This window comes from Mercenaria mercenaria, chromosome 1 (assembly GCF_021730395.1).
Source record: "Mercenaria mercenaria strain notata chromosome 1, MADL_Memer_1, whole genome shotgun sequence".
Taxonomy (NCBI): Eukaryota; Metazoa; Mollusca; class Bivalvia; order Venerida; family Veneridae; genus Mercenaria; species Mercenaria mercenaria.
Window position 1 is genome coordinate 83723782 of NC_069361.1, and position 18896 is coordinate 83742677.

Below are 18896 nucleotides of genomic sequence, written 5' to 3' on the forward strand. Positions count from 1 at the left end.
TAAACAGAATTCTGGATACTGGATAAACTCTGGCTACTCTTGCTGAACTCTGGCTACTCTGACCCGCCAGAGTAACTAACCAGAGTTCTGACTACTTTTGCTGAACTCCGGCTACTCTGGCCAGCCAGAGTAACCAGAATCTGGCTACACTGGCTGAACTCTTACTTCTCTGGCCAGCCAGAGTAACCAGAGCTATGACTTCTCTGGCTGAACTCTGGCTACTCTGGCCAGCCAGAGTAACCAGAGTTATGACTTCTCTGGCTGAACTCTGGCTACTCTGGGTAGCCAGAGTAACCAGAGTTCTGACTTCTCTGGCTACTCTGGCCAAACTCTGCCTGAACTCTGGCTACTCTGGCTAAACTCTGGCTGAACTCTGGCTACTCTGGCTGCTCTGGCTAATTTCACGCAGACCTGAAAATTATGGTGAACGTTACCTATATGCTAACAGTTCAAAAGCTTCTGAGCTGTAACAATAATGAAGAATGTCGCTGCTTTTGACACATAAAGACTTCATTTCCCAAAATAAACAGCTGATCAGACGGGACAGTATCCCTCGATCGTATCAGAAATTATGTTGAATTAGTGGACTATATGTTTTATTTATGCGATATAGTGCTGTTAATTGATTGAATTGCCGATGCGTGTATCTTACATAATGTTTGCATTTTCAATGACAATGAAACAAAAGATTTTTGTGAAGAACCTAATATAGATATGTTTTATGACCATAATGAGGACAGACAGTCTGGTATCGTTGTTAGAGATCTACTGGTACGACTTCTGTCAGAGTGAAAATCAAAATGGATTATTATCAATCGACTTTTCAGATTCTAGGATCAAGTAACACATGGCAAAAATGTTCAGCCCATGATGATTAATAGACTAGAAATTTCTGGTTTATGTTACTCTATTCTTTAAATCATTTCCGAAGCAAGAGCTACAACTTATATTAATCCTCTTATGTCTACACATGACTCTACTAACCCGGACCATTTCAAATTAAAAGAGTGTTTGGTATAATTATTTTTTTTTTCATTCTTGTGGCTGAAATTCATTTAAGGAAACAGCGAAGACCCTGATCACGGTGTTCAATCTGCAATGTTTGCCAAGACCCATCTGTAAGACACTTTTGCCTGACACTGCAAGGCATAGGCTTTTGATATTTGGTGTGTTGCCTTTTTCTAGGGGTTTCTCTACCAAATTGTTCAAATTATGACTCAGGGGTGAAAAGAGGCCCTGCTCTTTGGGTCCCAAGTTTAACATAGACTCATATAGAAATAAATAAATAAAAATCTTCTTGTCTGAAGGTTCAAGGCATAGGCCTTTGATATTTGGTATGTAGCAATGCCTAGTGGATCTCTACACACCGATCTTAAAACTGACTTTCAGTGACCATGAATATGACCTACTTCCTAATATTTTAGGATCAGTTTGCCATTTGAAACATGTGGCTCATATTACTTAGGTGAGCGATTCAGGGTCATCATGACCTTCTTGTACTAAATATATTTGACACATAATTGAACAATTTTCAAATATGTACACCCACATTGGAGTCATTAAATACTCCAGTGACAGCTCTAGCTTTTCCTGCTGTTGTTGATGTAAGTTTACATTTTCGTTTGGTAAGAGCTCACCATTGCATAAACCGTTCAGAAGAGTGCGGAGTCCACTCTTAATAGGTAAGTAAATAACTTGATGTTCCACATTATCGTAAAAGACACTATAATGATGACTTGAACTCTGAAAGTTCAAAAAAGTTATAATACTACAATTCTACCGATACTGCTCCGATTTCTAAACAAAAATCCACCAGAGAGCAAGGTCACTTAAACTTTTTTATATACAAACACAATTTGAAAATAGAAGTTCCTTTTAAGAAAATGCTAGCCTGATATTTAAACAATTTTACAAATTTGTACATGTAAGAGATCAAGGATAATCTTGGATTTGGGCTGGTCAAATAAAGCATCCAGTGAGCATATGATGTTGAGATTTTCTAAAGGCACCACATGCTTTCTCAAGTTGTTGGTCTCTGTGTATGTAAATGAACTTTAACTCTTCATTAAGAACACTTACATCAAACCTTCTATGCAGCCTTTGCAGCCTTTGCAGCCTTTCTATTCGGAACCGTTTTAAAGCATATTCCTTTATGAAAAAGTCGGCCGTCCTCCATGTTCTTTGATCAACAAAGTTGTTCAATGCTTCCACGCACACTTCTACTTGAAGTTGAGTTATTTTATTCAAATCCAGCAAATGTTGTAGATCTACTTGTAGAGTTATTCCAGTCAAATTCAGCGAATGTGTTGACTCTAGATTTTTTGACATCCATAAAGCTCGAACTATTTCGAAATAAACAAGGCGTAAGTCCTTCAACCAGCCTACAGTTCCTGAATGTATACCGGTTGTACAAAGCTTGCCGAGAGCATGGAAGGTATGTCCTATAAGTTGATACCACAAAGTGTTCTGTTCTCTGTCAGTAGTACTAGGACATGTTTTAAAAATGTTGAATGTAGAAACAACATTTTGGAGATTTTCTTCCTTAAAATATATGGACAAAAGTTCCATTGTATCTACCAGACATTGTCCAATGTCTGGTTCAGCCAAAGTACAGTTTTTAATATGGTGAAGTACAGCAGTTTTGATTTCATATGACCTTACTTTGTATGCCTGGCCCAATATATCCCTTTGCCTCCCAATGTTCCCTTTGGAGAAAAATTGTTCCGTTATAAATTTGAGAATCATAAACATATTCCTGTGTACTTGTGAAGTTTGTTGAAGCATATTTACTTCTGTATTGTAATATGATATTCTCCAACATCCGCCTCCTCCGTTACAATGTTGTGAGTTGTGGTTTGAGGTGCTGTTTGGAAAGAGATAACAACATACAACTGTGGTCGAAAATCCATCAATTTTCTCTGAATGATCTGTCAATATTCTGTCTGGATTTACTATCAAAACTGGATGAATATCGACTGAAATCCCGTTTATATTGTCTGAATAACAGTTTTTGATCTTGAAAGGAGGGTCATTATAATAATTATAATTATCTTTACGATATTTTGTTGCCCAAACAAACTTTAATTTGCCTCTGAACGTGTCAAATCTTAGACATCCGGTATTCATATATACACTACAGTTCTGACATCCTTCTGCAATGATGTATTCATTCTTCCTTACAGCATGTGAGGGACTTTGGTACACCTGGAATTCGACTTGATTTGAATTACACAGTCTAGGACAAAATGATCGCTTACAGCGCTTGTCAATCAACTTGCATAAATTGTATCGAAATGCAGGTAAAACACTTGTTTTTAAAGGCACAGAGTGGTTTTCTGATACCTTATACAGAGGTTGCATCGATCCTTCACAAGATCTCCGGAACTGAAGTTCTCCGCAGTTTGGCCACGTGTTCATTTCGAGAAGATAATCATATTCTAACCCATGCAATCCTTTAATCCTTGTTTTCTCCGCCATACTGCCACAGCGAGTCACGCGTTCAACCTTAAACTCCGAAAACTTCACAGTCATCGCTTCTACGAAACGGTTTATGAATAGTTCCAGTCCATTTGTAATGTCTTGTACTTCTTCATTTCCAAAATCTAAACATACACTTTCTATTACTTCATTGTAAAACTCCTCCATCTTTTTCTACTTAACACATTCACTATATTAGTATAATCAAGGACGCAAATACGTCCTTGGTATAATGATCAATATTTTACTGCTTGTAGCTATGTATAAGACCATAAAAATGCTGACATACTCAGGTTTTATTAGATTTGACCGATAATCAATATTGCCGTCCCGACTCAGAAGGTTATATACGGAAAAGTAGGTTAAATTCAAACACGTCCTTTAATTGGCGGATATTTTAGGCGATATAACAGTTTATATCAAGTATTCATCTCTTCAGTTATATATAAAAATATTTATTCTAGATGAACATCTTGTTTCCAATTTTGTTTAAAAAGTATCACCGTCACTAAACTTTATTTCTTTTACTTTAGAGGCAAATAAATACTATTTTACAAATATGATTAACACATACGCAGGTGTACTTGACATTATGCACAATACGCTGTTACATTTATTATTGTATTAGGGTAAAAACTTCTTGTTTCCTGATTTTATGTATAAAACGACAGTACATTTATAATCAGTCTATTAGGGTAAAAGCTTTTTGTTTCCATTTAATTAACGTCAAAAATTATGAATAAACTTAAAGCTTTTGAATTTATTAAAGCTCTTATGTTAAGTTGAAATTTGTGAGACAATTGTAGTGTTAAAAACTTCAAGATTTCAACTTTTTTTTGCGGAAAATTTGTAGCGAGACAAGTTGAAATTAAATGCTTAATTTCAAGTTGTCAGCATCTGTCTGGCCGAAAAGTCGATGGTGGAAACAGGATTCCGTAAATATCTGAATGGCATGTTAAATTTTAAGTGTAGATCATTATTTATGCAAGAGTAAGTCGTGTTTTGTAGATTTTGACACTATTAAATAAGTAGACAGGACGAATCAGAACTATTTTTCAAAAATTTAAGATTGGACCTCAGTGACATTTTCTAAAGGCTTATGATTTTACATATATATAAGAAAACTCCAAAACGTAATCCACAATTAAAAAGATTCAGTTCTTCGTCTATGTATACACATTGATTTTTTTGGAAAAGCTTGCAGTCACAGTCTTCTTACAACATAAATTATCAAGACCAGTTAATGATAAAACGTAGTCAAAAATAATAAAACCCAGTCAAAATGTGCGTGCGTGTTTTACTAACGTGTATGTTTTATTAAGAACTATATCAAATACCGTATTGCTGAGTTTATTTCTTTCTTTTAACAAATGTACTGTTATTTGGAAAAGAGCATTCAAACAAAATCTTCAATCGGTTTCTTTTTTCTCTAGGAAAATAACGTTAGAGTCTACATGTTTCTTTTTTTTTTCTTTTTTTTTCTGAAAACTCGTTTATGTTTTTATCTTCGGATCTCAATGTTTAGCCGTCGTTTTTGGCGGAATTTAAAGTTTCACAATAAGAGGAAAGAAAATTGAATATATGTCTTGACTTTCTGTTACAGGAAAACACGAAGTCAGTAATATCGTAAGTTAATAAAATGTTTCATGTATTTACAGGAACGTTTTATATCTTTACATAAATAATATTTCTATAATATTTCTATATGCATCTATAAAGCAATATCATTTATAACGTAAACGAAAGTTTTGTTGTTTCCACGGAATAGTTTGCGGACTTTATTCAAATGAAAAAAAAAAAACAAAAACAACAAAAAAACAAAACAAAAAACACACACACCCACATTCAAAGATAGCAGCCCTCTGTGCAGCACTCCACATAGAAGTAGGGGTTCGTGTAATAATATATCGCTACACGTGAGGACACGTGTACACAAGAGTAAGATATTTGATCTTACATGTAAAACAAACACATAATCTTTTAATCTCATGTTTTGACTATTTACCCGGTCGATAGTTTCTTACCAGTGATAAATACTTTTGATATTTTACACCGTGAAACTACCACATATTTTTCACTGTAATAGGAAAACATGTCGAAATGATAAACGCAATAGATAGAAAAAATGGAAGTAACAAACAGACCTGTCCCGCGGATATGACTTTGGTAATAGACCGAAACCTTAAACAAGAATACAGGTTCCCTCAAATCTTACAAATTCTGACATAAAAACCTCATAAGATGTTGCTCGAGGTAGATCTAGGTCTCCATGAAGGGGAGAGATTTTTTTGAAATAATCTCTCTTAATATATATATTTTTGTACGTATAATTCCATTATAAATGTAGAAAAAGAAGCATTATTAATGTTATCTAACTGAGTTAATCAATCTAACTAAGTCTATTACTTTTCTTTGTTGTATCTATACACAGTCAGAATCTTTCTACAGATTTTATTAAAGGAAATTAAGGAGAACTGAATATATATTGCAATTAAGATTTCATTCTAACTAGTTTTAGTATACAGAGTTGTGTTCTGTCTGAATTTCCTGTTTGGAGAAACATTTCACCATTCGTACACCATTCGTACACCATTCGTACACGGTCTTTGTTTTAATAAAATTCTGTTCTGTTCTGTTCTTTAATATTAAGTTATGTAATGTCCAGCCGTCACGGAGATGAATCCACAATTTTTTGTTTGATGGTGTTTTGCGTTACTTTTAAAACTAGCCAAGTTGGTTCTAAACTTACAAAAGGACTTGAAATAGTGGTCAAAACGATAACCTAACAAAGCATTTACGTATTTACTCAATACATTTAGAGACATCAAAGTAACTAGAACAAACGCCGTTAAAGGTCTGAATGAAACAGGGCAGAACAAAATATTAAAGCAGCTTAGTCGCGGTGAGCTGTTAGAACTACTTATCATAATGAATAGAGAGTAGAGAATATCAATGAGAAAAGCGAAATTCAAATCATTATATATTCAGTGGAGCAAAACATAAATTTAGTTTAATACTACGGTGCTTATATGTTTATAATATTTTGTTCATCACTAGTATTTAAAAATTTGTCCAAAATTGCTTCACTATGAATTAGAAAGAAGAAAAATCACTGAGCGGGTTCATTGTACAACGCAACCCAAATAAACTCATTGTAAACACGGTTTTGCCTCTGCTGATGAGAAGTAATGGAATGTTCAACATCTACTATGTACTCTGTATTTGTACACTGCATTTGGTCAGCAGATAGCTCCGACTGGGTTTTATTCATCACTAGTATATATTTGTAACAAAAACTTGGTTATTTAAATATGAACTTGCCCATGCGGTGAAACGGACTATAAGACACTGTTTCTAGTAAATATTTACCTTGTGCAGCCTATTATTTCATGACAACTAGGCCATAGATGGAGAGAAAAATGTAGAATAAATAGATTATTTCATTTTGTCCTTTATCAGCCATTCATCCATCAGACAGCCACAAATGATAGATCCTTTGTTAACTTTTAAAGTACAAGAAGAATTTTTTTTCACGAACCCTGACATATAGATGATATGATTGGTACAATACTTTTGGTTAATTAGTTTTTACATAATCTATTTAAGGTCGATTTTGAAGGATGTTCTACAATTTATATTAATCACTCTCGCTACCTCATACCCCTCACCACCAGGGTATGAGAGAAGAAGCAACTTTCCCTTTTAATGCTGAGCTCCAATCAACGGAGCTACTGACACCATTTTTCACCTCTTTGGTATGACGAGGCCGGGGATCGAACCCACGGCCTCCCGCACTTGAAGCCATGAATAAGTATATCTTGGAAAAATCTTATGTCAATAAATTTATACCACAAGGTACTTTCAGAATATTCACTTTTTATGGATTTTGTAGAGAAATTATTTTTCACCTAAAATGTGTGAGTTAGTCTCTTTAAATGACAAAAAAAAAACATAGTTATGTCTGAATTTCTTTATCGGTTTAACTTAACACTGATGCACTTGTTACCATATCAGGGTTATGAGTCGTTTTCAAAGTAAATTGAAGCCGTAAAATATATCTTATTACACTCACTACCACAAAAAATTGCCTATTTGAAAGAAATGATGAATTTTGTTTAAGAATTGATAGTATTCCCGTATACATGTATCAGCTAAATTCGTAAATTTGCACTAGCCGTTTCATATAATTACAAGTGCGGGATCTTAGTAGGACCTGCCTTTTAATTTCTCTAAGTCGCTTACTTTATATCTTAAAAAATATTATAAACTCCTTAAGAATGTATTCGTGCCTCTAAATTTAAATGAGATTTTTGACCTGATGTTATTTTAACTTTTACCGGACTTATCTTGCTAGATCCTTCTTAATGAAATTGATACTTATTTGAAACGTTCCGCATTTATAATTGTGTGAATAACCCTTTATTAGAAACTATTATCATATATATACACAATACTTAAACTTTTTGTTTGTAGATTGCAAATTATATTTAAAAAAAAAGATTATTGGTTTAACATTTTAATAAAATACCGCATTATGGTACATGTTTAGTTCGATTTACATTTTGCAATATACCGTTGTTATTTTAATGGTATAGCAAAGAAAATTTGAAGTAACCGATATGTGACCAAAGTAGGTGACTCGTACAGGTTTCTTAGGTCAGCTGGAATGATGATTTTAAGACTTTTGACCGATAATACCCCGACCAATGTTACTCATTAAAAAAGCAGCCTTGAAAGGATATTTTCGAGTGTAAATTTCGACACCAAAAAGTTATAAAAGTTTTCATTATGACTTTATTTTTTGTTGAATTGTTTCAAGTGTTTTAAGATAAAAGCGTAAAGACAATCAAAAACGTTTGTAGAATTTGAGATTTAAAAAAAAGTGTTCATAGACAAACATTTTATACAGGGAATACACATTTTTTGTCTGTAAAATTGGCATAAAATAATTTCAAAAGCTTAAAAAGATTTTACAACCACTTTTGGAGACCTTTAAAATAATATATAACTTATATCTGAGTCTTGCATAGTAAAGCCGCTATTCATAACTTGTGCACTTCTAGTGCCAAGTTTTATGAAATTTGGCCAGAATGTGTGCTTTCTATAAAATCTTCGATTAGATTCATATTGGACCATCAGGGTTTAAATACTAGGTAACAAGCTCAGATCATATAAATACATTGTTAACAATTTAGAGACCATAGTTTTTACCTGATCGCCATACAAAGTTGTCAGATTGTTTGTCTTTATGAAATTGACTTTATTTTAAAAATTAGATCGTCCTGTGCGAAAAACTAGGTCACTCTGGAAAAGTTTAACACTTTACAAACACTAGTGTCTGCAATTTTTACACATTTACAATATTGTAAATGTGGTCAGAGTGTCAATTTTTTAAACTGTGTAATATAGGGTCATAATTCAGTGCACCATTGCAGATCATGGAAAAACTGTTAACATTATTGAGACCATATTTTCTACTTGATATACACAAAGCCTTGTCAGAATGTTTGTCTTTATGAGATCTAGGTCATTTTTAAGACAGGGCCATTTGAGATCAAAAACCGTAACATTGATGATAGTTTCAACATGATACTCGGTTAGATTATTTGTTTGTATCATAGAAAATCTGAACCTTGTTCAATGATGTAACGTTATGTCACTTTGTCGGACCATAGAAATAGCATGTAGACAATTCTGAGTATACCGGATGTACATAAAACATAGTCTTAATATTTTTACATGTAAATTGTTGGTAATGTTTGAAACTGAGCCATCTAGATTAATCAGGGGAACGATACAGTTTAAATTGTCTTGGGAATGCTTCAAGCAAAATCAAGTATCTTTTGCAAGGCAACGGTTCCTTCACATTTTGCAAGTTGTTTGTTGTACATAAAGTAATTTTCCAGTGACTGCCAATTAGATTCTTTCGGAATCGGGAGTAGAGAGGTAAGTAACTTCTGTTCAAATGAGTTGTTGTGTTTGTCTCGTGTCAAATTCTGCATTTTGCTTGTAATGACAACTCTCCCTGAAGAACTTAGTCAGTGTCAACCAAGTTCACATGAATGTTTAATATATGGTCCCCTGTCAAAGTTCCTCAAAAGAATTCCATTCCATGCAGAACCTTGGTTGTCATGACCATGCAAATAAACAACTTTATAAATCCTTGTCAGAAACCAGTGGCTACTGCTTTTTTTAAACAAAAAAAGCAGCAGAGCTTCCTTGGATGTTACACTAAAACATTTACTACAAAATTAGCTGCATGGAGACAGACTTCTTTTCATTATTTGGTTTCAGAGAAATAGATTATAGGAGACTGCTTGCGAAACTTCAAAATAAGTAAATATTCTTTGGCATAGTTTAATCATATTTTATTTGCTTTTTACTTATTTATAGTATCGGTAAATACACAAAACAGAACATGCATACAAATAAAAACGAGTTTATTCAGCAATAATAAATGTCCTCCCATACAGTAAAACAGAATACTGTTAATAATATTTGGTGACAAACTACATAAAGTACTAAATGCAATGTAAATGAGAACTTGTATGATATTGTTTGGTATAACTATAAGAAAGAAAAAAGAAATGAGTGAAGAAATTGATGCTTGTGTATACTTTGATTAATTAGAATGATGGAAAGATCCAGTTAATGAGCATAATTGCTCTTCAAAAATCCAGTTTATTTTACAAAACTTTTCACTCAAATATACAAAGCATATGGAGATCTATCCTACCCAACACGGCTTTCGTTCAGCATCCAGTAGAAACATTGAATGAAAACTTTGTGTTAAAGATAGTAACTAAACAAATGTATCATTTATAACAGTTTCTTTAACTTCAAAGCAAAATTTCAAGTAGGAACATTATTTTTCATTTTGTCACATGAATGCTTCCTTATGGTACTCACTTTGTATTGCGATTTCTAACTAAAAACCCACAAGAGGGCATGGTTTTACATGTAAGGGATCTAGGATATTTTTGGATTTAGGTTGATCAAATCAAAGAAATATAAAATTTATAGCACTTTGATTAGATAAAGCATCCAGTGAGCACATGATGTTGAGAATTTCTAAGGTCATCACATGCTTTCTCAAGTCGTTCGTTTCTATGTCTGTAAATGAACTCTAACTCTCCTCTAAGAACATTTCCCCAAAAAATACCAGTATGCAGCCTATGCAGCCTTTCTATTCTGAACCGTTTTAAAGCATATTCCTTAATGAAAGAGTCGGCCGTCTTACATGTTCTTTGATCAACAAAGTTGTCCAATGCTTCCACGCACGCTTGTACTTGCAGGTGAGTTATCTTATTCAAATTCAGCGAATGTATTGGCCTTGGATTCTCTGACATCCATAAAGCACGAACTCTTTCAAAATCAACGAGCCGTAAGTCTTTCAACCAGTCTGCTGTTCCTGAATGTATACCGGTAGTACAAAGCTTGCCGAGAGCATGGAAGGTGTGTCCTTTAATTTGATACCACAAAGAGTTCTGTTCTCTGTCAGTAGTACTAGTACATTAATTAAAAATGTTGAATGTAGAAACAACGTTCTGGAGATTTTCTTCCTTGAAATATTTAGACATAAGTTTCATTGTATCTAAGAGACATTGTCCAATGTCTGGTTCAGCCAGTGTACAGTTTTTAATGTGGTGAAGTACACCAGTTTTGACTTCATATGACCTTACTTTGTATACATGGCGCGATTCCGTACGCGTAGAGACTCCAGGTAGGTTCCCTGCAAATAATTGTTCCGTAATGAATTTGAGAATCATAAACATATTCCTGTGTACTTGAGAAGTTCGTTGAAGCATATTTACTTCCGTATTGTAATGTGATATTCTCCAACATCCTCCTCCTCCGTTACAATGTAAGTTGTGATTTGAGACGCTTTTTGAAAAGAGATAGCAACATGCACCTGTGGTGGAAAATCCATCAATTTTCTCTGAATGATCTGTCAATATTTTGTCTGGATTTACTATTAAAACCGGATGAATGTCAACTGAAATCTCGTTTTAATTGTTTAGATAATAGTTTTTGATCAGGAAAGGAGGATCATTACAAGAATGATCAGCATTAGGATATTTTGTTGCCCAAACAAACTTTAATTTGCAATTGAACGTGTCAAACCGTAGACATCCGGTATTCATATATACACTACAGTTCTGACATCCTCCTGCCATTATGTATTCATTCATTGCATATTAGGGGGCACTTCGGTATAGCTGGAACTCATTATGATTTGAATTAATTAAATTAGGACAAAATGATCGCTTACAGTGCTTGTCAATCGACTGGCATAAATTGTATCTGAATGCAGGTAAAACACTGGTTTTCAAAGTTACAGAGTGGTTTTCTGATACCTTATACAGAGGTTGCATCGATCCTTCACAAGATCTCCGGAACTGAAGTTCTCCGCAGTTTGGCCACGTGTTCATTTCGAGAAGATAATCATATTCTAGTCCTTACGTTCCTTTAATCCTTGTTTTCTCCGCCATACTGCCACAGCGAGTCACACGTTCAACCTTAAAGTCCGAAATCTTCACAGTCATCGCTTTTACGAAACGTTGTATGAGTACTTCCAGTCCATTTGTAATGTCTTGTACTTCTTCATCTCCAAAATCTTAACATACATTTTCTATTACTTTATTGTAAAACTCCGCTATGTTTTTTATTTAACTCATTTGCTATGTCAATATTATAAAGGACGTAAATACGTCCTTGATATAATGTTCAATATTATAATGCTTGTAGTTATGTGACCGTAAAAATGCGTGACATATCCAGCTTGTCGATAATCAATAGGCCACACACGCATAAATAAAATGAAGAGAAAAGTAGGGACCATGTATTTTCTAAAAAAGATTTCTCTTGTCACATTTGCTTACTGTAAAATCACATCAAAATCACACTGTTGTGACCCGGAAGTACTAATCTTACTAAAATCGAGTTTCACTTCACCAAATACAACCTCCTCTCCCATTGTTCTACCAGAAAGCAATAAAATTTAAACAGAAACCAGCTTTAATTTAGACCTCTGTGGCCGTGCAAAGTTCAAACACCTGTCCGCCATTACGCGGTTCCTTCGCTATAGTTAGACCTCAATTTTGGTGTCAGACTCGAAAGATTATATACGAAAAATTTAATTCAAATACGTCTTTTAAGTTGTGAATATTCTAGAATATTCTTATATTGAGCATATGTTATAGTGAGAATCACTAAACGTTTTTATTTCTTTTACTTTTTTTTCTTTAGAGGCATATAAGTACTATTTTTACAAATGTGATAACTTATAAGCACTTATGTAGATGTTCTTTACCTTATGAACAATACGATAGTACAGTTTATAGCTGTAACAGATAAAAGCTTCATGCCTCCATTTAATTAACGTCAACTAAAAATGTTTGGATTTCTTAAAGCTACGGCGTTAATTTACAGAACAACATATACCAACAACTGACGATTCAGTCTAGACTTTTGAAATGATAACGTTCACAATTGTCTCATCAGACAAAAATAGAAAAACAATAATGAACAGAACAGACTAAAACAGATTTTCACCCAGCTGTTAAAGGAAATGAAAAACAATACGCATCAACATAAATACATTAGTTCCGAAGTTGACGACGCATGAAAAACGTCAATATGAATAAGATTCTTGAAAAAAAATAGTGTTATCTTATTTGCAATACTGGTACTGATGATAAACCCGGACAGATGATAAAGTCGAACACCTTGGAAATATTCGATTGCAATCGGTTATTTATAAAATTGAACACACCATCTAATAGTTTCAACTTACAACACCAACTGGTGTAAACAAAAACAAAATTGGTAAATATTCTGTATAAATAAATGACTTACATAAATTTGTATAAAAAATATTTATCCAAAATTACTGGGGAAGAGGGTGTTTTTTTGCGCATGCTCACTGTCGAAACATGAAGACCTGACATTTGTTAACTTTTCATTACTTGATCAGGAATGACTGTTGCAGCTTTTTGGAAAAAGTTTCAATATAATAATACCAAGAAAATTTTGTAAATGACAAAGGGTTCGAATTTATCATCAGTCAGCGTTCATAAAGTCCCCTTTTTACATACCCCTTTCAGGCCCTCACTTCGTGTGAGTTTGCTTACTAAATATAAATTTGAATTATGTAAAGTTTTCAGCAAAGGTTAAGCTTTATTTTGATACCGACCATTGATTTCAATTTGCAGAAATAAAAAAGTTACAGGTAAAAAAACTCATTTTCTGTTCGGGTTTATCATCAGTACCAGTATCGGTGAACAGTGACAGCTGGTGAGTGGGTGAGTGGGGGGGATACAACATGAATTCCACTGCTGTACAAAGCGTGAGAAATGAACAGACGGGCAAGATCATTAATCATAGCTTGAAAACAAAACAAACAAAAAATGTTTACAATAGAATGCATTCCACGAGTGTGTAAGGTAAGATTATCTCGACCCTAGTGCGACCTACATGTTAGCTCGACTATACGAAGTATAAGGAGAGCTATCCTACTCGACCCGGTGTCGGCGTCGGCGTCTTTCCGCGTCCCCACTTTGGTTAAACTTTTTTTACACTTTCTCTTATGAGGTAAACGTTTTAATTAAAACAACAACGTGTATGAATACAAATATGCAAATTTATGGTCACGTGAATAAACGATGACCTCATGTCACCTGAACTGGAGCGATGATATTGATTAGGTAGCAGATGGCGGTTTTTTCTAGTACTTCGGACTTCCGAGCGATGTGGCCAAGTCAGACGGCTTCCGATATCTTACGAGATGCAGACCTGAAAATAAAAAGATACCGGTTTACATCTTACTTGAAAAAGAAATAAAATACATAGTAAACTTCATACAAAGCATAGATTTTTAAATCCACAAGCCACCTGAAAGATAATTTCAGCCCGCGAAAATACATGACATTTCAGCCCAAATTAGCCATATCTCCAACTGGCCTTAAAATGTTAGGGGAAATGATAGAGCCAAATGGCCACTTGCATTCTGTACTCAGTTTCAAGTATTACTTGCAGAGCTGGACAAAAATACCTGTCTACCGATTACTTTTTTCACTATTTTCAACTGTGTGAGGCCTATATGACATTTGACAGTTCACGAGACGCTCAATGCTGATAGTGGTATATATGCATTTCAAGCAGTTATATGAAAATGATGCCATCAAGCTTACATTCGCATCTGCCAGAATTTCTGCAACATACCATTCTTAAACTTGTTAATCACAAACTCACATCAACAAATATTTCAAACATCAAAACAGCCTTCACTTCAAGGTTTTATCTCTAATGACAGATTTTGACCCTGGCCAATTCGAATCTGTGGCTGGAAACTACCAACTGCTACCTTAGCTATTGCATAGTACTGCCCCAGAGGTCACGTAGCTTATAACGTTGAAAAAGGTAGCTTATGTATATAGAAACCTAGCCTGGGAATCCAGACTGACAATTCAAAAATGTTTCCTAACCGCAGTGTCACATGTATAACTTCCGAAATTTAAGGCTTTATTTGATAAAGAACAATGACTTCTGATAGCATTAATCCGCGGCTAAAAATAGAAACGGAATTTCAACGGAAAAGTTTCCAAACATTTCCGGTCCATAAACAATACCAGTTTGTACTGCTGATAGCTTTTCCAGCAAGTTGTAATACTTTTCAAATATGCCAGAACAAACTTAAATTTCGTCATAGCTATCAAATTGTAAGATATTATATTAATGCAACCCTAGTGATCTAAGAATGTTACTGAATTTTCGACTGCATTGTCTCGTTTTTGTTTCAAGCACGCAAAAATCTGACCGCATGTTAATTAGGCTATTTATAGAAAATCGACAATCAGCAGTAATATGGATTTCCTCAGGCGTTGATACTGCCAATTAACACTAATTAGCGCAAATTTAGTGGGATGATTTGAAAAGGCAATGTGTCAGACTGTAGCAAGTCGTCGGATAACAGATTTGACCAACTTAAAAATTGAATTGTTTCAAGACAGATTCTGCTCACTTCAGCTAAATTCATTCGAGTCGCACCATGAGAAAAACAACATAGTGCATTTGTGACCAGCATGGGCCCAAATCAAACTGCGGATCCATACACCACTCTGGTCAGAATCCTTGCTGTTCGCTAACGCACTATGCTGGTTTTCTCATGGTGCGTCTCAATATATCTGGATACAAATATATGTATAAAAAGTAAAACGGTTTCGTTTCGCGAGTTACATATTTTTGACTTTTTTCTCGCTCTGACTAAAGTTGTAAGTTTGTCTGACTTAATGTCCAGCATTTTTGCCAAGGAGTGATAATTAATGCACCTCTAAAATACACTAGCTGCAGACATTCTGAGGTGCATCTGTGGTGCATGTTTGTGTTGTTTTCTTTCACAAAAGTCTCATGAAAACCACAGCTATCTGATACGGACTAAATCAGTGTGTATAATAATTCATGACAGACACTGCCCAAAAGCTTTAAAAAAAATCTTAAAAGCTGAATGATTTGGAGAAAAAGCTTATATTATTTATTCGTAGTAAAACATTTTTTTCGATGTAATTTATGTTGTCGTTTTCCTCACAAATAATCAAAACTATTCGTTAAAGACTGAATACGTGTGTAAGTAAACAATGACTGGCAGTGAAAAAGGATTAATTTTGAAACCAAAGCCGAATATTAAAAAAATGCAAAAAAAAGTTCTTTTAGTTTATATTAACAATTCCTCAGTTGTCACTTTCTTTGTAATATTTTAAACATTGATTAGCAGCCACCATCAGCGCTTTGAGCGCTTTGATTTATAACAGAACTTTGGCTTTGTGGCTTCCAGTGACAGAAATGAGTCATTGCACATATCTTCTATTCATTGATGGTGCGTTAAAATAATAATAAGAACAAAGTAACATAAATTACAACCATGTCATGGTTTAGAGTTATGGAAAGTTGAAAACAAACATATTATAAGAATCTTTTACTGGCTGGAGGTGCGAAATGAAATATCTGGCTCGGCTCTGTCAAATTACTGCAAAACAGTTATACGATAGCCGGATATTTCCATCCACATGTAAAACCAGTGATTCTTTTTCTTGCATATATTAGTAAAAATAAAACAAAACGAATACAAATTAATAAAAAAAAACAAGACTTATCGACAAAGACAAAAATTGCAAAGATGAACAATCTACGCATCATTTTCGTAAAAATGTTTTGTCAAAATCTTTATGGAATGTAAAGAAATATCCAACTTGAAGTGTCCAGACAATTGTGGTACGCTTCTTATATATCTAACTTTTCACACACGCAATATTAAGGCTGAATGAATGAAATTTATTCCTCAAAAAGTTTCAATAAAATCGTACAAATATTTTAGTACTCCTTTTTTCTTGTTTCATGTTCATAATATTTCTGCTAAAAGGAAGAAATCAGAAAAAGAAATAAAACCTAGTTCCTTCCAATCAAGGAGGTGAATTTCGTTGATTACCAACTTTAATTTTTAGAAATCACTTTATCCTCTAATTATTTAAAACATAACTATTTATGCATAATACCGTGTTCATATACAATATAAGATATTGAAATTTACAAATGTTAATGTAGATCATGATTTAAGAGCCAAGTCGTGCACTTTATTGAAGAAAAAAAAAATATACGTGAAGTTACTTGTTCGGCTGGTAAATTGCAGTCAGTAACTGGTGTTTCATCAAATTACTAATTGTGGGACCTCCGTGGCCTGGTTGTTATGGTCGTTGACATTGTCCCTCGCCGCTGTGGTTTCAAAACCTCGATTCAGGTGTAGGGTCTTTTCATTTGAAGAATCAAATGTATATCCAGAAATGGCATGAGCAAGTTATAAAATATACAATATGCTTCTGTGATTATATCTTAAGATGATCATGCAATTTTAATTGCATATATGTGATTGTTTGTATTAATGTATTTGCAAGAGTGGGAATTTAATATATATTGTATATATATGCGGACATAGTCAAAGAGTGAAACATGCCAGGAAAAACCAATAATTATATTTGCTTTACCTTTACCTCACACCTTTCAATAAAAAAAAGTCGTGAATAATTTTCCTTGTTTTTTTTTGTCTGATAACTTCTTACTTTATGATTGTTTTGTTCACTGACTTTGGGGATGTGGAAAACAGAAAACTTGCCATAGTATCAGTTTTTCACTGTCGTATTAAAAATGTCAGCATTATTTGTAACATTTGGATACAAATGTATGTGTGTTTTTTGTTGTTGTTTCTTTTTTCTTGTTTTAATTATGTATCAATTATGTCACAATATACGTATCACGAGCAATCTGCCCAACCGTAGTGACCAGTCAGTTGCATTATAGAAAGTAAATAAAGAACACAGATCAAATGTATATACATTTCAAGTTGTTAAGCTTCTTACTTGGTTTGGCGACGTAATGTTAATTTAAAAAAAATCATGGGTAGAACTAGGAGACCAGAAAGGATCAAAACGTATAGGATATATTACAAAAAAAAATATTATTGACATTAGTCTAAGTATTCAACATTTAGGATGAGTTTAATCGTATCAACAACACTAACCATTTGCCTTTTTATTTTGAACATCATATATTTTCCTTTTCCGTGTATGTTTTTGCGTACGGCATATTTGATCTTTGCTTTTGAGATATGGTATGTTACGATAAGAACATTTTCGTCTGATCAGTCGGCAAACAGGAAAAAAATCTTTTAGAAAACTATACTTTAACAAATCTGCAGTTCACATCAAACTCAAAGAGTTTGTTCAACGTAACACGGAACAAAAATTACCTGTATAAAGGTTAGGTAGATAACACACTGTTTCAAAATACTAGGACATTTTGTTGTTTTGTTTTCGACTGAATTTTGAAATACTATTTTTGTTTCAGTACAGGACATCCAGTCTAAAAAAGTGCTTTAAAGGTCCATAATGCTTTTTTTTCTAAGTCCATAATGCTTCTTCTTTTAAAAAAATACAACAGATGAAACAGCTTTCCAAATACATGTAGATGTTATGCGTAATTATATGGTTAGAAAAGTACTACTTTAAATACTGCATGTGATCTGTTATAGTAAGAGCCATAAAGGGAGGTAATGAAAAAAAAACAATAGATTCAATAAAACATTCTAGTATATTCAACAATATTCAAATCTTTGACATAATGTTAAAGAAAGCAATAGTCGGGAGTAGGATTTAACAAGGAATTAATGTATTTTATGTTCATAACGGAAAAGGTGGCAGCCACATCTTAAACAAAGGCATTTTGAGCCTTTAATGTTAAACAGAATTTGTTGGCGTTAGTACTGTCGATAAGGCAGCGGTCGCTCTATACCGACGCAGCGGTTATGAACCGGACTCAGAAGTGATTAAAGATAAAGTGTAAAGTAATCCTTCACAATCGAGCTAAATTCA

At 33.8% G+C, this 18896-nt stretch overlaps 1 protein-coding gene across 1 annotated transcript in view; it reads right to left on the reverse strand.

Moving 5' to 3' along the window:
- Positions 1 to 17502, reverse strand: part of LOC123532133 (uncharacterized) — a 31500-nt gene extending 13998 nt beyond the window's left edge. Inside the window, exon 1 of the mRNA XM_045313492.2 lies at positions 16629 to 17502. Coding sequence (XP_045169427.2) covers positions 16629 to 16671 — 43 coding nt within the window. The 5' untranslated portion in view covers positions 16672 to 17502. The remainder of the gene's footprint in view (positions 1 to 16628) is intronic.
- Positions 17503 to 18896: the final 1394 nt, after the last annotated feature.